This window comes from Drosophila montana, unplaced genomic scaffold, assembly GCF_035044405.1.
Source record: "Drosophila montana isolate Dmon_TW-CO22-7 unplaced genomic scaffold, ASM3504440v1 contig_3733_1, whole genome shotgun sequence".
NCBI classification, from domain to species: domain Eukaryota; kingdom Metazoa; phylum Arthropoda; class Insecta; order Diptera; family Drosophilidae; genus Drosophila; species Drosophila montana.
Window position 1 is genome coordinate 7,604,884 of NW_026998620.1, and position 23,237 is coordinate 7,628,120.

The window sequence follows — 23,237 nt, forward strand, 5'->3', positions numbered from 1 at the left end:
GTCCTCCAGCCGTCGAGGACTTTGCTCGAGTGCAGTTCAGCTTTGGGGCGTTCGGTCTTTTGGCCAGTGGGCGTGTCAGCAATGGCGTTCGTGCGCTGAATTCTTCTTAATGAGCGACATCAAGTGTTGTATTAAATGTCAGTCTGTGTTTATATGCAGCTATCTGGTAGTGAGTGCGAGTATCTGTGACTGTACGAGTATCTGTATCTGTCCCTATCCCTATGAGTGTGTGTGTATGTGTGTGAGTGTGTGTGCGTGTGCTTGTGCTGTATATATCTGCATCTGTGTGCTGGCAAGTATCTGTAATAAAATTTGTAATGAGTTGCAGGCACGAAAAAGGATTTTTGAGTGCAATTTATTTTATTTCAGAGCTTTTATTTTTATTTCCTCTTTCGCCTCGTTTGCTTTTGGCATATTTTTATGGCACACACACAGGCACAGATAAAAATAAAAAATCCAACTATAAAGATTTGCAATGCCCGGCGATCCGCAATTTCATGCTCTCCGGCTATGACATGTTTATTTCTGTTTGTGTTTCATTTCTTATGATTTTTAATTACGCTGGCGCTTCGTATTTCACGCGCGCCATAAAACGTAGTATACTTTACAGCGCCCGCCGCTGCAGGGTTCAAACGGGGAGCATTCTCAATTGGATTGTACACGAAGCGCAAGCTGCAGTTGCAGCTGCCGCTGCAGCAGCATCATAGAGTCGCAAATTTATCGAATGGCCAAAAAGACAATTCATTACGTGCTTAGCCATGACCACGCCCCCTTTGGCCAGCCCCTTGTGCAGAGAGCAGAGCATTTGCATTTGAGATAATTGCCGCAGCGTTTTGTATGCATAGCCGCTGGCAGCTCCGGCAATGGCTGGACAAGTGCGTCACGAGCTGTGAGCTTCGAGGTGGCCCATAAATTTTGTAGGGTCCAACATGTGCGACCCTGGCACCCCGCCCAAATCCCAATCGGAACGAAGCTGAGCCGAAGCTGAAGCGTTCACTGCCGTTCACTCTGTTTACAGTCATTGCTACGAATTGACAAATTCGTTGTTCCCTGTCATAGAAAGGGAGTAGGGCAGAGAGATAAAGAGAGAGAGAGAGAGAGAGAGAGAGAGAGAGAGAGAAGAGAGTGTGAGAGAGAGAGGGAGAGAGGAAGGCAGGAAAGCGGAAAATCCTTGCTAGGGGAAACGACCAGAAAACTGGACACGATGCGATACAATAGGAGCGACACATAGGAGCCAAGCGGTCCGGGCAGCCGGGGCATAAATGATAACAGTCGCAAAGCGCTGATTCATTTACTAAATATTTGCATAGGCCTTGTCAGTGCTGGTGTTAAAGGACAAAGCGTCGCCGTCGGCCATTTTTTCGGCCAAGTCCCTTCACCCGCCCAGCTGACTGCTTTGGGGCATTGCGCAAACATTGCTCAGATATGTTGGTCAAGATTTACGATTGGCGCATGTCAAAGGCTTAATGCGCGTCCAGTTCCCTCGCTCGCACGCACCCAGCCCAGCGTCCAGCTGTATCCTGGCATCCTATTTGCTCAGCCTTATTAAACTGCCCAACTGCCCAGCGGTTTCTTCATTAATTAAATGCATTGCCCATCGCAACGAATGCTGCCACTGTTTCGTATGCGTAGCGCTGACAAAAAGCATAAATATTGTAAAGCATAAAAATAAATAATAAAGCGCCACAAACACACACACACATGCAGCCACAAACGTACATATGTACTCGAATGTGTCTGTTTGTTTTATGCATACAAATTTGTGAGCACATGTAGCTCATTGGAGAGTCCTGGCAAGGGATGGGCCACTTGCAGACTGATGTTAAATCAGAATTTCTTGCGGCTCTGTGAAATGTCGCTACTTAAATTTGATGGTATGCAAATTTATTTCTCTTTGTCTTTCGCTCAAGAATTATATAATTGAATTCTCATATTTACATTTGGGTGGGCGATTCAGCAACATAATTGTATTATATTCCAGTATGTGACGCTTAATTATGAAAGCTAATTAGTTATTTTCGTACGAAATTCAATATGCTGTTTGAAAGAAACCAGTTACAATTTTTAATTTGCCATACTATATTATATATTATACCAAACTAGATTAGTTGGTTAGAGAAAACTCCAACCTTAACCGAACTTCCTTTTTTATAGTCTGGCTTCGACAATTTCAATTTGGTTATCAAAGATCATTGCAAGTGTTGTGAGCTATTGACATTTCTATTATGAATTAGCTCAATTTCAACAAGTAGGAATATGTAAAAATGTTCATATAAAAAATTAATTTTGCTAAAATTGTGTCGCACCAAGGCTCGCAACCAAATCTTAATTCATGGATAAAAAAAACCAGGTTCAGGAACCCAACCTTAAGGCAAAGCATTAGTTCGAACCGTAGACCGAACTATCAAAAATTCTTCAGACTTGATTATAATTGGCGGAATATTATACATTTGCATTGATAGGGTCATTGCTGACACCTGAAGTTAATTATCAGGTAAATCAAGTTTCTGAATGGCCCTTAAGATATTTCCAGCGGTTACTGACTGAATCGCATGCATTTTACAAAGAAATGCCCTTATAATAACAACTTCATTAAAACGTACAAGTATTTCTGATACTACTTATATGCTCTCACATATTGGCATAATTTCTGTACAGATTTCTGCTGCTCGAGGACACACGTTCCAAATTTGAGCTCATTAAATGCTACAACCTTTGCCGCACATGCAAACATGTCAAAGGGCAGGAAAAAAAGGACGAAGAAGCAGCAGCAGCAGCAGCAGCAGCAGCAGCATAAAAGTGGCAAACGTTCTGAGGCAATTTTATTTTACCAACCAAAACAACGACCACCAACTCCCCGCAGTCGCTGATCACAGCAACAATGTAGCAAAATAGGGGGGAAAAATGAGTGAAAAAAGGAAAAGTTAACCATGTTGTCATGTTGCCATGCTTAAATTATAATGAAAAGGACTCTAGCTGCTCCTGGATGCTCCCTGCTGCTACTGCTGCTGCTGCTGCTGCCAGCCAGCCTTTAACCCACACATACGCGCGCACACACATAGCCACTGACAGGCGATGTTTTTTTTCCAGCTGTAGCCTTATTTTACCCAGGAGGTGCTGGGACTGTGCAGAGCGAATGCACAAGTCGATTCCATCTCATTGAAGGCTGCCAGTGTGTGCCTACACACACTTTGCTTCTACTGGACCACTCTTGCAACTGTCGTTGTTGTTGTTGTTGATGTTTTTGTTGATGTAGCTGGTCCTGTTGTGACTGACTGACTTTTGGCATCACTTACCGCTCGGAAATGGGATCATCAGCCTGCCATTTCCTTGCGCGCCGCTTCACTACACACAGCCTCAGATATTTTGGGGCCAAATGATTGTTTATGTGCGAATACTACAGTGTGTGTGTGCGTGTGTGTGTTTGTGTTGTGCGGCCATACATATTTAATATTTCATATGTCTGCAATGATTTCGTAGGTCTCTTTTTGCTTTCGCTGTCCCTTGACTGTTCGCTCAGCGCGTCGCTGCGTATTACATTAAATCTAAAATGGAGCTGCTGATGACGACGAATTGTCCTCGTCCTGCCGCCCCACATATTCTCGTTTTGGGCTGCCGCTTTGCAGCTGTTTATTTGTCACTGCCTGGCCTAATGCGTCGTCTGCCGATTGCTGTTTGCCTTCTGTGTCCTGTTCCCGCTCATGTGTATTTCATTTTGTCTTTGCCAGTTCCGCTCGACTTGCTCGCCATGCTGACTGCAATTTGTACGGAGCACAGTCCTCACAGTCCACGTTTCGCTTGGTTAGGCTGCGCTCAGGCTCACGCTCAGCCGAAGGCCAAATGCGACTTGATTCTTTAATATTTTTTTCCATTTGGTTTTTACAGAATTGCTTGAGAGAAAAGCTTGTGCTTTAATGACATTTTAATTAGGCACAGTCCCAAAGGCAACAGCATTTTTCAAATCTCAAACAAATTAATCGTTGACTCAGGCCATAAAGTCTTGCTGAAAGTCTGCAACTTTTACCCCAGACTCTGCTAGGCTCGGGTTAAACGCACTTACTCAAACAAAACGCTATCCAAGGTGGCCACACGTTTCTCAGAATATATGCACATGCACGAGTCACCCACTCAGCCATCCACATGCATCTTGCCCGTGCACCGACAGCAGAAGCGTCGGCCAAGTGGTTGCAGCTCAGTTAAGAAAAATATGTTGGCTTGCTGCCTGTCTGTTCGCCAGTTTGCGAAATCGGCCAAAACTTAAGGTAAAAGCCAACTAACTAAAGTCAAAATGTATAACGTGCCACGCCTACAACCATAGGCCGCTTGCTTACCTTGACTCACGAGTAGTCCTGCAGGGTATAGGGGTGAACGGGGCAAGGAACAGCACTTATGAGTGGGGCAAGTGCACTTTGAACGTTGTCGTAAGCATTTTAGAAAATTTCATTGGTTTCGGCTACGCTTTGCAGTCCCCTCATAAATACTTGAACACTCGGACCACCCACTTGGTCGCCCAAAAGCCACTGCAGCTGTGGGCGTGGCATATGACATGGACTGCATAAAGTTTCTCACGGTTTAAATAGTTGGTCAAAAATTTGTCTGAGTAGGCGACGATGCTTAGTATGCAACTGTAAAAGATTCGTTTCAAACTTCTTTCCATCCAAGACGTTCCTATGGGAAACTTGTGCGTACGGGGTTCAAAATGGCAGTAGCAGCAGGTTAGGTACTTAAGTGAAGCCGTAGATTACTTCAGTAGATTTTAGATGAACTTAACACTGGTTATTATTCAATTTTTGGACATACTAAAATACAACACCCAGCTTTGCTCGTGACATGTCTTTTCCGAAAAATTTAGACAATACTTTTCCATCCAATCGCAGCCTGTCAGAAATATTATCCAATTTACGTAGATATTTATAAAACTGCAGTCAATCTGATGAAATTTAAAAAGTTACACTCCAAATTTTCCAGCGTTTAAACTTTAAACATGCTCGTTATTTAATTATATATATGTTTGCACATGCAACCTTTAACCTCCATTTTTCAGAGAGAGGTTGAATTTTGTCAAAAGTGTAACACGTCTCGATTAAATTTTCTCAACTAAACAGTTGCATGCAACCGTTTTCCGCAAGTTTTCATGTTCTTATCAATGCTTGATTTAAAAGTAAACTGAATATTTTAGATAGATAGCCCTCGCTGGTGAGCTTCCCATTAAAAAATAAATAAAACAAAATATGTTAGATATAATAATAATAACAGTAATGATAATAATAATTAATATTTCAGAGGCTATCATTTGGTGTTTTATTTTTTTATGAAACCGAAAGACTGTATTTATTTAAGTAGTTCTGTGAATATCGCTTAGCTGAATATGCTCAAGAGGAAGTTATAAATTACACACGTTCCGTGTGTGTGTTTCCTACCATACATAACTTTCTTATCCGTTTTTACCCATTTTACAGGGTAACAAAGTTACAAATAAAAACTTTATGAAAAATGCATGCAAACGAACCAGTTTAAGTTTTTCTACGTCAAGTAAAAAGTAAATTAAGTTTTTTGCTGGATGTGACGAATGCTGATGACTGTGCAAAAGAGCATTGGCTTTGAGACTATCTTATAATGGCAGAGCAGAGAGGAATGCAGAAATTAAACTGACATACTTAGATCTTCCGCACGTGCGTGTATATGCCTGCCCACTCGACTGGCAGGCATATACACTCACATACTTCGAGTGACTTCCGTTGTCCAAATCCTACAAGAGTTGTTGTTGCTTCGGGTGATGGGATTTTGACTACTTGCCATTTGCTTAGGCCTGGGTCTGAGCCGGGGCCACTAAAAAATTCCATTTGTGAACGGCAACCGCATTAAACCAAACTCATCTCCGGTTGTTAATGACTAGCTGAGTGCGAGAGATGGAGCCTTAAGTACCCCAACCACCAAGCTGTCAGCCGGCAGGAGATTCCCTTCAGACATTAACCAGCTGCAAACAATTCACGCATTGGCTAACCCTGAAACAAATGAAATCTGACGCAGCCGCTAACTGCTCGCAATGAGTGATGGAATTCCACATGTGGGGCTCGCTAGTTGGGATTTGCAGGTTGTCGCTGCTTGTTGCAATTGTGGGTGAACATCGCAGGCAGTAGCAGCGACACAGATACCGCAAATTAGTGCTAAGTGCCCCCACTGCGCGCGGCGATCCACTCTTTGGTAAAATACCCAGTCCGCTGCCGCCCGCCTGTTGGCCAACGTGTGCCATTTGTTGTGGCAAGATTTGAAAGTTGATTAATGAATACAAAAACAGAGACTAAGCCTGTAGCAGGAGGCAAGGAACGAGCATCGGTTGCTTACAACTCCGAGTCCGAGCTGACCAGACAGGATTTTATTCACTGAGAGAGCCAGCGTAAATAAATAAAGTGTGAATTTTTGTGTTTCCATTGCATCTCGCTCTCTTTGTTTCTCTCTTTCTCTCTGCCTTGCTCTCAAGTCTCTGTTTGAAGAATGCAATTTTGTGATGAAGAAAAATTGATTGTCGTCGAGTGGAAGAACAAAAAATGAGAAAAAAAATTATATATAAAAACACCGCCGCAGTTGTAAAATAAAAGAAAATCCTAGACATTGCCGAGCAGATTCATGAATAAGGCAAGTCCTAGACCAACTTCGAAGGACGACAAACGGCAGCAGCTATTGCGAAAAAAAATTAAAAAAAGACTTAATATTTTTTCAAAATGCGGTAAAGAAATATCATTCATTCTAAAGCTCAATAGTGCGTAAAATAAATTGTTTCCGTTTTTAATATGCCAGAGAGCGCAACACGAACAAAACCGAATTTCGCTTGAAGCAGGACATTTGGCATGTTATTTCGATTCAATTTAAAGGGCTCATGCCTTATGCAGCGACTGATAATCAATTTGTCACTTTGGCCCAGTGTTTTGCATACCAAAACTCAATTAAATCGAGCACACACAGACACGCACGTTAGCCCAAATGTATTTGAATGCATATAGATACAGATACAGATACAGATACAGACACAGTTACATTTAAATTTCCATTTACAGCTGCATTTAGGATTTCCCGCTTGCTGCTGGCCGCTTGCCGCCTGCAGCTGCGACCATCGCGGCTGCAAGCGCACAGATTTATGCGCTCCGGCAGCGCCAATGTCCGTGTATATATGTATACCACTATATATATACCACTATATATGTACTATATGTACTATATGTACTGTACGCGTATATTCTACAATATTTTTGCATGAATTATGAATTGTGTAAATTGTGAGCACGCACACACACACACACATGAGCACACATACTAATAAACTCACGCCTATACGATATTGAGCCGCTTCTCTGTACTTGCTTTCGGGGAACTGGATACGTAAGTTGTCGCCAGTGCTGCCAAGTGGCGTGTAGGCCAAACCGCCGCGCCAGCTGCGCGTTTTGCCAGAGTAACCCGAACGAGGGGCACATAATTTTACAGTCGGAGCCTACAGAGTACAAAAATTTAAATCACTGCGTGGCCTCGAGTGCTTTTTGTTACAATTTACGCTTTATGGGTGACATTTTACAATTTACTTTGTCGCAAAAGCACTTTGGCAGTGTGTGTGTCAGTGCGTGCGTGTGCCTGTGTGTGTGTGCGCCTGTAAGAGTGTCTGACTCAAAGCGAAATGGCCAATATAAATTATACAGTTATGTGCAGTTACTGTGACACTGTCTATTGCCTTTGCCGCTGCAGTTCGTTATATCTTCCCTCTACCAGCATGCCAAAATATTTCCAGTGCCATAAATTTGCCAACAAATTTCAAATCACTGAAAGTGAAAGATCAATTAATTCACACAAAAGGATTGTGAAAATAGCAGCTAGCTTCAGCCGCCTAGGAATAACAATGCAGCATAGAGAAGAAAACAAATATAAATATATATATATATACATATATATATATATATAAAAATATTTATTTATATTTATATTAATATACTAGCGGGTATTGCCCGGCACTAAGTACACGCCTGTGGAAAATTTAAATCTACCCATCTTGATCTCCACTTCTATTTACAAATATGTTTTAGCTCATCGATTAAAGATCCAAGTGTTGGAAAGAACGGTTTCCGCCCACGTAAGTCTTACGATGAGAACCTTGAAGCTGAAAAATAAACTTTCGTTAATTTGCCACCCAAGAACGTATCAAATTAACTCTCTCAAAGAGCATTGAAATTGAGTTTGAAACCGATCGGAGGGTAAGCAAAAAACTTTCATACAACCGTTTTCCACCACTTTACCACTGTCGCGGGTGAAATTTTCCAAATCGCGGAAACACGTATTCATTAAGTTTATATGTAGAGCTTTGAAAATAAGTTTGATGCATATCGGACAAAACTTAACAGAGGAAGCTTTGACTTTCAATTTTCCACGGGCGAGTACTTAGTGGAAAGGTAATATCTAACATTTTTAGCACAAAACGTTCCACCAGTATCCGCTTGTTACATTATATCTATACTCACTGGCTAAAACAGAGACAAAAACCCATTCATATTTGAATTATTTATATAAAATATTCACACTTTGATGCTGGCAGTATAAACATCTATTACTTAAGCTGTCAAGAAACGATATATAGGATCCACTCCAGCGAGACTCTTTAGTATATATGTCATTTGAGTTATTCAAGTTATTTCGCGGTTCATTAAATCCCAGCTAGAACGCGCTCATATTTGAATGCTATAATTCATTAAAAGCAATGGAGTGCCCAGCGATGTCTTCGATATTGAGTTTCATCATTATCCAGAGCAAAAAATTTCAACCGAAAAGGGAGGAACGTGTAAATTGATGAGCGTATGTCTCTCTGCTGCGCCAACTGAATCCTTCATTTAAATTTGTAATGCGAAATAACATTTTATTGTTAATCCGCTATTTGCTTAAGCGCATTTTTTTTTGTTTATTTTCCCAACTATTAACTGTGTGTTTGCTGTAGCGTGTTTTTTCCATTTTTCACATTTTCATAAGGTATTACATTATCATCGGAAAATATGTAATGTTGCGAAAAGATAATTCTGACTCCATGTTTTACTAATTGATATAAACAAAAGTTGTACATAGTTGGAATCTCAAGGATACAGTTGTTTGTGCTTTAAGTAAAAACAAGCATAATTTTTTAGTATGATCAACAACCTTTGCAAAATTTTTTTTAAATCCATTACAAATGGCTTGAAATGGTAAAATGGAATCGATAAGAACTAGAGGCTTGAAATTTCGATCGTAGATGATGACGTGTTTGGTATGTGCTAGTCGGGCACTCCCGACAACGGCACTCTTGTTTTTGTGCTTATTTGTGTTGTATTTAAAATTTGTTCGTTTTTTTAGTTTTTGCGGGTAGATCATATTTTATATTTGAATTAAAAATTATATATATAAAAATATATTTAAAAAAAAATTTTAATTAAAAATTATTTAGAATTAGCTAAGTGAAAGCCTAAGACCCTAAAACCTTGTACTACGCACAGCAGGCGTGGTAGGGGCGGGCGGTTGTTAGCTCCGGTCATATCTCTCTAATATTCATTAAAGGAGCATAAAAATACATAATGTTGGCCGCAGTTGCCAAACAAATTATCGTTAGCCAAGTTAAAAGCCAAATTTTGGCGGCCTGCTGCTAGCAACAGCAAATGAAATTGTCGCACTGCAGCCTGAAGAAGAGCGTGGAATAGAAGAAGAAAACAACACTAAAACGGGCCGCAGCCTGAAATGTTGGTCCAAACAATTTACAACAATCCCAAAATGGCGGGCAGAGAGCGGGAGAGGATGCGAGGCGAGTGGACACGTGCTGCTCCATTTATATATGTATATACTTATATATATACTTGTGCTAAAGCTCATCAAGCAGCTGAACTCCCTGGTCGGGTACTTATGTACTCCCATTATCTGACACACCTATTTAAACATTTAAAGCGCCGAGTGTGACCCCCATTAGTCGGCACCCAACCAAGAGGCACTCGCCCCAGAATGCGCATAAATATTTCACTTATTTCGCTTTTACTGTATTGTGTGTTTGTGTGTGGTTTCTTGTTGTTTGTGTTTTGGGTCGTCTTGAGCATGTGGACATCAATTTATTTAGTGCGACTCCGGAGGCAACCGAAAATTTGCACACTCCGGATATAACTGGCAAATAACCGACCAACCGTGCTGTGCGCCATCGATGGATGAAATTGTCTCGGTTGGCGCTTAAAACTGTCGCCCGAAAGGTGCTGCGGTGTTTCTGTTTAAAGCATCGTCATTAGGACCAAGTCTACTGTGCTGTCATCATTTGAGGGGGCGGAACCTCTTTTGTCTTGGACTGAAAAAGACTTTTTAGAACCGTCCTCCAGTCGTTTGGCGCAGTTGACTGTTTGGCTCTTTGGCACTTGCAAGTGGTTATGTCTGTAGGCCAGCCGGTTAGTCGTCTGTCCGGATTATGTGTTTCCTTGATTGAACGCAGTTTAGGACCGGCTTTATTTATTGGCCCGCAGCCTCAACCTGTCTGCATAAAGTACGTTAACTGTTTTCTGCCAGTTACTTAAAGGTACAAGACTAGTTGCCATCCGTTGAGAGTTTACTGTAAGCCACTCCAAATTGCCAAAGCGGTTCTGCTTGGCCAGCGCGCCTTGTTAGGCTCTTTGATTCTCTTCAGTAAAGGTTTTAAAATGCATGCTTAAGCCATCTTCAACATAATATCCTTGACCCATCCTTGAATGCTATCAGTGGTCTCGCACTCAACGAGTATTACTTATAAGCCACATATGCGCTTAATACTCTAATTGGCTTAAACAATGCCCTAATTTTCTGCTTAGATGCGAGTAGAAACTCGCAGCCACAAGAACAACAGGAATAATAAACAATGCGCTATTGTTTTGTCTTCACACAAATAAACAGAAGTCCCACCCATGCATACACACACACATACACACACACTTGCACTTAATTATGAGAAAATATTTTTAGACTCATTTTGGTTAAAGATGCTTAAGCACGTTATAATTTTACCCTCGCCCAGCACTCTCGCCCACTGTGGCAGGGACTGCTATTGTTATGTTATTATTGTTGTTGTTATTGTTGTTGTTACTGTTGTTGTTATTGTTGTTTTTATTGTTGCTGCTGTTGCTGCGTCTGACGCGGCCGCTGCAGAGTCCAATTTGACGCTGATTTACCTAACAAGCGCGGCGCAAGAAACAAAAGACAAAAGGCGGAGAAGGGCGGCAGGGAATTCACTTTTTGTTTTCATTTAAAGTGATTTTAAAAATTCAAAGGGCAATTGTCGTGGCACACACCCATACACACACGCTCGCGCGCACACACGCACACACGCACACATATGCAAAGAAGCTGTCCTTATGGGCTGCAAAGAAAAATGGCCCTTGGCTCGTCTTTGCCTCGCGAGGGCTTGCATGGCTCTCATTGTTTACGTCACTTTTGTTATAATGCACACTTGTTGTTATTGTTATTGTTGTTGTTGTTGTTGTTGTTGTTGTTGTTGCCGCTGCTGTTGCTGTCACCGCTCTTGCATTAAAACACATGCAACACGCAGCCAATGGACTCCTGACAGCTTCACCCTTTTCAGAAAGTCTCCAGTAGCAGCTCCTGCCGTTCGGTTTTGCACATTTTCAAACACTTGTATGTGAGTGTCTGTGTATGCGTGTGTGTGCTCTGATTCTTACGCTAACCAGAACAATGATAATGTCGCATGCTAAATTGCATGCAATTATGTAATTTTCCTTTTTTTATGCTAACGCTTTTTCTCCACTACATGACGACCAATGCTTTCTGCAATTTGCTACCTTAACGCTCATTACCGCCGCCACCATCGTTGCCCCAATGCTAAAAGCACACTGACAACAACAATAACAACAAAAACAATAACAGAACGTGAGGGCTGTCATTGCGGTGTTCGTTTTGTGTTCTGTTCACTTTACAAGCCCACGCTCTGGTCCTGCTTCTCAGTAATTATGACCTCAAAATGCAGATAATTATTGGTGCTCACTTTTTGACTCGCAGGTGGGCGTGTGCGTGTGTGTATGAGTGTGGTTGCCATGTTACTATTTTTGCAACAGCTCGCTCAGCTCTGATTAGCATAAACACAATCACCCACAGATGCGTTCTGTAAACTGCATTTGGCCAAAAATTGAATGCCTTTCATTCGCCTCTGTATTCTTCGAATTTCACATTCGCTGTCATTAAACTAAACAGGAATTTGCATGCTTTGTTCCCGATGCTTATTAGTTAACCATAACAAAAGGCTGTTTCTAAAAAGTACGTCAATAGATCAATTAATTAGCATTCGGTATTTCTGTCAATCAAGCTTCGACAGAAAATGAACTGCATTAGCTCCACGCTTTGAATAACCGAGCTTTCAAAGCAGGGCATGTTGGTTCTTATGGTTTCAACTACTCCAGTTAAGGGTTCGAGTTTTCGGGTTATGTAAAATAAAATTCTGGATTAGCATCAACAGCCGAGTCGATCTAGCAATGTCAGGCCCTCCGTCCTTCCGTCCATCTGATGAAGAGGCCTTTAGCTAAATGCTTGAAATTTTGAACATAGGTGCTCCAAGTGCCAGCGCAGTACGAATGTATTTCAAATTATCGATAAATCGCCAAGCTTGTTAGTAAGCGATAAGAATCGATATTGAGGTCCTGTTTAATGAGCATAGAAGAGGTATAGACTAAGTAGGACTTGGCTTTAAATATTGCTTAAACCTAATTACAAAAGAAAATCACTATAGCTTTTCCTAACGTGAGGAGCTAAGGGAAAAAGAAGCACAGTCGCAGTGTGTTTGTATCTGTAAATGAGAAGGAAGCTCGAATGCTTGTAAAGCCACCTCGACGCGGGATTCAAGGTATCTTCTATTCGGGCACTCCCGACTAGAGAACTTTATATTATTTTTATTAAATTATTGATATATCATTTTATATTGTTAACTTTACTTGGACTAGCATGTATTTTTGTAGTAGATTAATGTTTAATTATTTGAACTAAACAAAAAAGCATAAAAGCAAAAGAATACAATGACCTGCATGTAATTAAAGAAAAATATGCACTTAATAGAACGTTTAATGTATATATACTATATTTTTCACGGAATATTACTCATCGGAGGATTGCTGCCATATATCTGTCATAGGAGCAATCGAAATCGAAACATGTATTTTTTGTAAAAGATCTTATTGGAACTTCAAGTTTTCCTAAGTACAACATGTATGAAAGTCTTTAATCATAGGAGCACATTAAATTTGAAAATTCTACACCAATGGAATTAAATATTTAATTGCGTATTACGTTAATGTATGCTTTCGCACACAGAAGCCATTAAAAGTTTAAATAAATAAATAACTAAATAAGTAATTGTCAGGTGCAGATCGTATTATTTTCTGACAACCTTAAATGCACATCAATTCATTTAAAATAAACCTTTTGCTTGGATTAAAACTATTTATTACATTTTACAAGGAATCACAAAATATTTTTACTAAGAATCTCTTTGAAATGCTAAAGTGCAATTTGACTGTGGATGTGCAGTATAACAGTTTGTAATACTAGGACACAAAAATACTGGGAAATTCTTGTGTCTGGCCAGAGAACAATTTTCGATGATGTCTCAAAAGGCAAATGCCACAAAAAATGAAGAATACTACGAATCAAAATGAATATTACGCATCTAATAAATATATTAAATATTGTATGTAATTATTGTAAATTATTGGATATAATTTAAAATATTAAAATACAACCATATAGATTATACTATTTATCAGAAAGTATTTTAAGATTTCAAATTTATATCAACGTTTAAGTGGTTTTTGCGCTCAACTGGGCAGCGATTCGGCGCAGTGGGTCGAATCGATTTTGGACAGTGGAATTTGAGTGGCAAAAAGGACGAAGTAGCACAGACGAGCGATACACACACACACACACACACAAACAGATAGAAACGGAATATTGTATAAGGCTTCGGAGCGCAACGGCAGCCACGAACGAGAACGGGAACGACGACGACGACGACGACAACGACGACGACAGCAATAGGAGCTGACGATGAGGAGAGAAGAGCAGCGCAGCTCGCGGCGGCGGCACTGGTGAGAATGAGAGCGAGCAATTCGTGAATATTTTATGAACGAGCGCGTTACACGGGGGCTCGCTCGCTTAGGCGATGCAAATAGCGGGACTCTGGCAATTGGCAGCGTCGGTTCCTCATCCTCGTCCTCGTCTCCGTCTCCGTTCTCGTCCATATATATTCCGCCGTAGCTCGTAGCTCCTCGTCAGAGAGAAATGTAGGGAAACGCATCCCGTCGTCCTCGCTGCTGTCGTCTTCATCGTCGTCGTGCTCATCGGTGCCGTCGTTGCATCCACTGCCTACGCGGATCGTTCGCTGGCAGCGGTAGCAGCGGTTGTCCGCCTGGCATATCCTGGCCAGGATAGCGGCGCCGCCGCCGTCGTCGTCGTCGTCGTCGAAGTCATCGTCGTCGTCGTCGTCGCAGCAGCGGCAGCGCTTTTCAATTTGGCCAATGCGTGTGCTGCTGGCGTTCAGTAAGAAAAGCGTCGCCCAACGGTCTAGAACGAACCCGTACCGTACGCTTTGAGTTGATTCTGTTCTTTGGAGTAGCCAGCGACGATATAGTCGTAAAGTCGAACAGTCGTATAGATATATAAAGAGTGTGTGTGCGTTGCGCTCGTCTCTTGATTCGTGCGTTACTCGAAACAGATCAGAGCAGCATTTAAAAGTAATGATAACTGATATTATTATATGATAGGACATTTGTCTTAGCCGGAAGTCTGTCTGTGAATTATTTAAGCTATGTTTATTTAAAAGCACCTACTGAATACTGAGCGAAGTATTATATATTTAATTGTTTATTTTCAAAGCGATCTGTGGTTCTGGGAACTTCAATGTATTCAGTGCACTTCCTTCGACTCTTTTAGAGTTTAGAGTCTAGAGATTCCCAGTTTTAAGACAGACTGTAAACAATTTCAGGCATTTTTAAGCTACTAACTTGGGCGACATTCATTAAAGTTGAAGCGATGTTTGTTGATGTTATTTGCCGCTGCTTCGTTCTATTTTTGTTTGCAGTCACTGACATTCAGTGACTTCTAAAGTTCACTGCAAACTCATCAGAGCCAGCAGCCAGCAAAATAATTTGCAAACTGTGCGCAGTTGTTGTTGTTGCTCTTGCTACTGGTAGAAACTTTACAAGCGACATTGAGCTAAGACTTGTCGGCTGTATAATGATTTTTTTTTGTTGTTATTGTTTGCTATGCGAAACATTGAAATTGAAGTAGTCCTCGTCTCTTTGGCTGTCTGGCACACATATGACAGCAATATTTATAATTTCCGCTGCTGCAGACAAAGCAACAAAAATAACAACAACAACAATAGCAAAACGATAAGCAACGAGCAAAATAATTTGCGATTACTGCCAGGCAGGCAGTCAAATATATAAGCCCATATCCCATATCCACAGTCGAATGTAACGTAACGAAAGACAAGAAGACGGCGGCAAGGACAGCCGAAAAAAAAAAAAACAAAAAATATTACAAGCCAAGTGCGCTCGTGTTCGTGAATTTCCGGTTGAACAAACACATAAGCAAGAAGTAAAAGAAAAGCGAGCAAAAATTATAAAAATAATAAAAACAACACCCACAGCATCGAGTACATAAGCGAGGGGTCTTCCAGGGGCAAAGACGAAGCCACAGTACGAAAAGTGAAAATATACGGAGAAAAGTTGCACAGAGCGGCAAGCATATTTCATAAGTTTACACACTTACTGACACACAACCACACACACAAACACACACACACACATCCATACAGAGACTCATACATACATATAGAGCCATATAACATAGCCGGGAGCCAGTTAGAGCGAGTCCAAGTCATATATGTGAGACGAAGGCGACGGCGACAAAGGCTAACGCACGACCTTTGGCACAGAGTTCAGCAACTGCAGCAAAGGACACGAACACGGACACAGGACACAGGACACAGCGAGGAGGTCAACAAATCAATAGAAACAAAGCGCACAGCGAGAAAACAATTGGCCACAAGCATTGCCACAAAAACAGCAGCTAGCAAACCACCAAAATTCACTCGCAAATTATGCTGGCCATGTCGACCCTAATGATGCCCGCCCCGACTATAGCCATGGGGGCACCGCAGATCACGATGGGCCCCCACAAGCCGCCAGAAACGAAACTGCTTGCCATCCATCCCGCTGCAGCAGCAGCCGCTGCCGCTCAGCAACAGCAATCCGTGACAGCTGCCCATCTGCAGCACAATGGCCAGCAGCAACATGCCCAGCAACAGCAACAGCAGCAGCTGCAGCAGCAACAGTCAAATGCACAGCAGCAACATCAACAGCAGATCGTTGGCAGCAACTCAAAGCCAGGTAAGTTGTTTGTGAAATAAATTTAAATAAACTATATGCCATGATTGCTACAAATTTATTTAGATAAGTATATTGTGAAAATTAACAGTTTTAAATCGCAACTCAATAGGACTCAGCTTAATTAACATTGTTTATTTAGACAAGTACATTGTGTTTTCATAACGTATCTGAAAACTAACAACTTTTAATCGCAACTCAATAGAACACAGTTTAATTCACGTTGTTACGACTCAAATAGCTTTACAGAACTCCGTATGTCAAATATGAAATTACGTACGCATAATTAAATTTGCGATTGGAATTATTTCGAGATTGCAAAAAAAAAACACCGAATCTCAACCCGTCGTGTCCATGACACTATAATATACTTCTCGCAAAAGTAACGTCTGTTGCAAGTTTAATGGAAAGGGGGAAGTTGGAAAACTTAATATAAACAGACAGATGGGCTCCACTTGCTCAAATCAAAAGTGTCTGCTTCAATTTGTTACATGTTCTGTGACAAAATTAGAATACCCGTCAAGCGAGGCCGTAATAAAAAGTAATTTATAGGAAATATTTATGCAACCAGGACAACCTCCTAGCAATGATTTGAAAGTTGAGGCAACCAAGCAACACATTCAATTACACTTTATGCCAGGGCCACAGGCATAGACGCAGTCGGAACAGGCTGAGACTGAGCTGAGAGAGAGAAAATTCCAATAAGTCATAATTTTAACAGACACTTTCAGTTCTTATTGTGTTGTATTTTTGTGGAAATGTAATCCGAATGCGCAAATTTGTATATCGTATATTCGTATATATGGCATGCCATGGAAATAACAAAAATTGCACACGCATTTCTCAAATGAATTATTGTGGACAGGCCACAGTCCGGAATATGGAATACGAAATACGGAATACCGAATACGGCATGGCAGACGGACCTAAATGTCAAACGTTGGCATTACAAGCATAAATATCAGTTACAATTTTCATATTCCCAACCACAAATTTACAATTTAATACTCGCAGTGAGCAGGCTCAAGCCTCGAGCCTAGAGATGAATTATTTTTGGTGTCGAGTGTTGGGCAGGGGAAATTGCACAAAACGAGGAGATTTACAACTTAAAAACAACTTAAACCAAAACTTGGTAACAAAGCGCTGGAGAAGAGAGACAGAGTGAGACAGAGTAAGAGAGAGAGAAGGTGAGGGTGGCTTCAATTGCTTTGGCCAATTCCTGTTCCCTCGCCACGTCCTGACTGAGGTTGCTAATGGCAGAAACTATACGAGTACACAACTAGACACAGCTCAGGCACAAGACCGGAAACAACGGCTCAGGAAGCTGCATGAAAATGAAACGTTGGCAACGCCTGGCATGAGGAATGGCGTGTGGGGGCCTGCAGGGGTGTGCTGTCGACTTAAGACTGTAATGAAAATGAAAAATGGAAAATGTATAGTTAAAATAGTGAAAAGCCTGTTTGTATTAGTAAAGTTGTCTCGCTCAGCCAAAAGCGAGGCGAAAGCAACTTGAAAATGAATTTAATTATGGCAAAAAAGAGAAAATTTCCACACTTGAGTCTGTGAAGTTTGCCTTTGCGAAGGCGTTGTTGATGAGCTTGAAAAGTGTGAGAAAATTGTTAGACAACACAAGGCATAAATAAGAAATGCAAATACAAAGGGCTAAACAGGAAAGTGAAGTGTTTACGCCTGGTCGGTTATCATAGAACTTGGCGGGACTGTAAAGCAGGAAGGTATGTCTAATTGTGGAGGACAAATCTATTTTTGCCACAGAGAACGCACATCGTCCTGAGCGGACGACAATTGACTTTGCAATGAGCCACACTTCAACGCTAATTAGCAGCACTGCAAAAACTCGACTGGCATTGATTAGCACTGCACAAGCGTCGGGTCCGAATGATTGCAAATTGAAAATTAAGCGTGCTGCACATTTCCAATTCAAATATGCTTGCCACCACCCAAAGCACAGGTCACAGCAGCCAAGCCGAGCCAAGCAGCTGCGAAACTGAAACTGTGGCCAACCCGCGCAAACAGACACGACCATTTAAATTTATACAAACACATCTACATGCATACAGTATGTACATATATGCACCGCAGTACACGGTGCATGAACTTTCGAGCGGCACTTGCAAACATACATACACACACACATACACCCACACACCAACACCAACACTGTCAGACAGCAGTTACACCTATGCGACACAGCAAAAACAAACTGCAAGATTTGAAGTGTTGCTGCTGCAAGCAGTGGCAGGTGGCAGGTAGCAGGTGGCAGATGGCAGCAGGAGCCAAGCCAAGCCAACAAGTGCCACCGTTGCTAAGTAAAGAAAGAGACACTAACCGACAAAAACAACAACAATTCCAAAAACTAGAAGGTACAGTAAAATACCTTATAATCCACAAAATATTCATACGACTTGAAAATTTGTTTTCTCCTGAGTTTTGTTGAATTACAAATTTCAATTGCAATTTTAAGACTAAGTAAAATAAGTAAAAATAAAATATAGAGACAAAGTATATTTCTGTTGTCGTTCTTTAATTCAAAATCCCTTGCAATTTATTTTAACAATTTTTTTATTGAATTTCTCTATCTTACATTGAGATAGTAAACTTTTTTATTGAACAAAAAAATATTTGTTAAAACTTTAATTGCCGTTCCATAATCCAATCTTTCTTCTATTATCAGATAGTATTTTTTAATTTTAAATTTTTATTATATAATCTTGGTTTACGTTTTATAATTTCCAACATCATAAATAATAATATGACAATATTAGATTACTTTTTAAATTTTCACTTTTCAATCACAGTGTTTTGCATTAAACATTAAAAACAGTTTTTTATTGATCAGGAAGAACAGAAAACATTCGAATACGAGGAATTTCTAGTATTACCAATTAATAAAAATGTTTTCTTGACAAAAAATATGTATTTTATAGAAGAAAGGTTGATTTGGATTATTTTGTAGAAGTCAGACCTTCTTAGTCGTTGTTTACTGTAATCCGCAACAGCCTCGCATGCTGCGCGCTGCACTTGGTTGTGTTTCTTAGACAGCATGCGAAGCGGCGTGAACAACTGAAGGGAAGGCTGGTGCTTTACTTTCGCTTTGCCGCTGGAGGCGGCGACAGCAAAACTTTTAAATTGGTTGGCAACACTTGTCTCACACACACACAGCAACACGCGAACACACGTACATACTTACATTCACAAACAGAATGACAGTCTTAACACACAGATGCATGTTTGATTTGGAAATGAATTTGGAAAATTTTGTGCTCTCCACTGCGCGAAAAGCGGGCAAGAAAAACAGGAGCAGCAAAAAGAAAACAGACAAAGTCAATTGGGGTAGGGGAAACAGCGAGCAGCACCTAAACGTAATTTGCCAGCAAATCATTGGAAAAGCGTTGAGAACAGCAAGGGGCAAAGCGAAATGGCAACAGCAGCCAAAAAGTATGCAATGGTAAATGTGATACATAACTACAGACACACATATGCGTGTGGCTTGATGCGCTTGCCTGAGTATGCGTGTGTGTGTGACAGCTTGTATGTGTGAGTGAGTGGGTGTAAAAACCACTAAAGTGAAATGCATTTATCGACCGCAAAGCGTTCGAAATGAAATCTGTTTAAGGGATTTTAATACCCTGGCGAACGTGCTGCCTGTGTGTGACTGTCGAAATGGCGAGGGTGTGTGTGTGTGTGTGTGTGTGTGAGCTTGCCAGTGTGTGTGTGAAACTATGTATGTGTAAGAAGAGGACTGCCAGGCGAATACAAAAAGTCAATGAATTCGTTTGGCGAATTGAAAAATTAATTCAGTCGCCGTAGCTGGCATCGATAAGTAGAAGAAAAGGAAAACTTTACACGCTGCCGTTCAGTTCGTGTGTCTTTATCTTCTGTGTGTGTATGTGTGTGTATTTAAGTGAGCGTGCGTTTGTGTGTAAAAGCTTTTTACTTACTAATGATTTCTCATTTCGCTTACGGTATTTCTCTGTTATTTGCGCTTTTTGTCTTACTCTGCGTTTTACAGCCAGCAGCGAGCCAACAACTTCCCACTCTGCCCGCTTTGTAAGCCATGGAACTGAGGCCAAATTACTCACTGCCGTTGTTGTGGATTTTCCTCATTTCGCTCGCTTTTCTCGACAACAACAGCAACAACACGAACATTGGCGGCAGTGGCAACACAAATAGCAAACGAAGAGAAGGAAATTAAGCAAAAAGCGCAAAGATTTATTTCGCTTTGATCAAAATTAAATGAATTGATTTTAATACGCCCCGTGGGCAAGATATTTCCTACGTTGGCCAAATGAAAACGCATAAAAAAGGTGCTGGTGGGCTAGAGACGATATACTACTGCCATGGGCGTGGCAACAACCTTGGCTTGCCTTACACTCGCATCGAGCTGCACTGACTTTGATATCCTGTCAGTGTGTGTGTGTCTGTGCGGGTATTTAAAGCGGATGTTTTAGACCAGCTCTGCTTAAAGAAACACAATCAATTCTGGTTGAGTTAAGCACTTGATGCAGAGTAAAGAATAGAGCTGATTGAGTTGCGATAAATGTTAACTAAAAGTTGCTGCTCAAAAGTAAATTGGTATTGCCTGATAGTGAAAGCTTAAGTAAGCTAGTAGAACATATTAACATATAATATAAGGGGTTATTCATACCTTTAATCTCTCAGAGAAAGAAATGCAAGTTCTGATTTTGAACGCTGTCAATAGCAGGGAAGACATAGCATTTTATCGATAATCGAAAGTAAGAGCATTTACATATATGAAAATAAATGTAAATATTGGTATCTTACTCGAATTATCAGGGATCGTAACTATTCCAGCTTCATTAGTTATTTTTTGATTTTTTACAGGAAATAGTTCTTACTTTTTAACTAATTTAATAGTTTCTTCACATAATTTTTTTATTTATTATTAACATTTTTTCTAAAATTTTGACTTTTTATTGAGAAAATTTTTGATTTGGCTAAATCATATTATATTATATATATTTAAAAAGCAGATAAATATATGTAGATTTCTTATTAAAAATATATATATAAGGTGTCTTTAAATATCTTCAAAACAACACATATTTATTATATTAAGTGCAGTGCTTGGATTTTCGATAAAAACGGGATTATACATTCAAATATAATTTAACATATTTTAAAGGAACACACATGAGAGCAAATTAATAAACTTTATGTAGGAGATATTTAATCCAAGAAGCATTGTAATGCTGATAAATCATTTGACTCAAGTTTAAATTTACGGGAAACTATTGTTTAAATCAAAAATTAAATTCGTTACTACTTCAATTATTTGGCAACCACTAACTAACTAGCGAAAACAATTCCGTTCACATTTATCTCTATTGTATTCCGGCAAATAAAACGTAATTTGTCAGCGCAGCTTTTTTACTTTTTTATACTTTGTAATATCTGTGCCTGACAAATGCCAACGGTTCGTATTTTTTTTTGTCGCAGATGAAAAGTTAACATTTTATTGTCCAATTCGGTTGACATTTGGCAATCGCATTCGCATAGAAAATGAGGCTCAAAATCGCGCCAACGACATTTCGCTGACTGCAAAATGTTTTTCACAGCCAACATGCGCTCAATTTTCAAAATTCAGACATTTGACAGCGGCGTCGCTGTATTCGTCGTTCTTTGTCTGTCGCTTATCCTTGTGCCGCAGTTGGCCCCCAATAAAAGTGTCGATTTACAGATCTCTCTCGACTGGTGGGACCACCCACAAGAGAGCACGCCTGCGAGCCTACCTAGTTACTATGTCTGTGTGTATTTGTGTCGGCCTGGTCAACACTTTGGCACAATTTAAATTTCATGCATTTTTCATTAACGCCAAAAAGGGTGACCACTTGAGTTGGGCATCCATTTCATGGCACAACAACGACACAACGACGTGCTCTGCATTGAATTGAGACCGGCTCGAGAGACTGGCCGGGCCATCTTAAATGGCCATCTCTTTTACTGCTGTCCATATAGCAAACATAACATTTGAGAGTTGGATTCCATTTACATTTTGTACTCTTACGCTGCCCGGCCAGCTCACTCCTTGGACTGTTTGTATCGATTTTGAGTGTCGCCTGCCATTCAAATGCCATTTATTTCGCATTTATGTGCAGCCCCAGACTAGTGCCCCTCGGTCCGATGCTTTTGCCGTTGACTTTGGCTCGTTTTAATGCATCGGCCACAGCAGCAGCAGCGGCGGTAGCAGCAGCAGCAGCGGCGGCGGCGGCTACGTGTGCAGTTTCTTACTTAAACCTTTTTGTTTACATTTTTTTCTCGTTTGGGTTTTTATGCCTTTTCTTGGCTTTACCATAAAGTCATTTGGCTCGCCCTGATGGAATTTTAGAGCAGTGGGCGTGCCAGATCACCCGATTGCATACGACAATAAACCTGTTTAATCGTAAGCGGAATTTAATGGGCTGCTGTTGTTACATTTTACAGCATCAACAAAACGCGCAACAGCCAGCAGAAATGCATACAACAATTTTATGCAAATAATAATTTATGAAAATCCAAATAGTTTCAGGAGGCAGCATGCTCCACGCTCATGCTCCATCCTAAATAAAGCAAACAGCAGCCAACAAAGATAAATAAGAAAATAAAATATAATTCGAAATAAAAACAGAGAGTAGGTAAATAAAACATGCAATATGGACGATAGACTACGGACTATGGACTAGGGACTACGGACTATGGAGTGTCCTGCCACGGACGTGGACGCAGGCCATAAAAAGTGCTAAGTAAACACATGTGCGACTGCCCCAGCCCCCTGCCCAGCACATAGTGTAAACACATAAATTTATGCATTTTCAATGG

At 40.7% G+C, this 23,237-nt stretch overlaps 1 protein-coding gene and 1 long non-coding RNA gene across 5 annotated transcripts in view; one reads left to right on the forward strand and one right to left on the reverse strand.

The window, feature by feature from the left end:
* Positions 1-23,237, reverse strand: part of LOC135436440 (uncharacterized) — a 178,734-nt gene that overhangs the window by 38,346 nt on the left and 117,151 nt on the right. Inside the window, exon 3 of one of the 4 annotated variants that reach the window (XR_010437520.1) lies at positions 7,997-8,143. The exons of the other annotated variants lie outside the window; for them this stretch is intronic. This is a non-coding gene — a long non-coding RNA (uncharacterized LOC135436440). Of the gene's footprint in view, positions 1-7,996; positions 8,144-23,237 lie in introns of those variants that run through there. 4 annotated transcript variants of the gene reach the window in all.
* The window catches only part of LOC135436439 (cytotoxic granule associated RNA binding protein TIA1), an 89,468-nt gene continuing 80,794 nt past the window's right edge, over positions 14,564-23,237 (forward strand). Inside the window, 2 exon segments of the mRNA XM_064694038.1 lie at positions 14,564-14,741; positions 15,480-16,403. Of these exon segments, the coding sequence (XP_064550108.1) occupies positions 16,115-16,403 (289 nt within the window). The 5' untranslated portion in view covers positions 14,564-14,741; positions 15,480-16,114.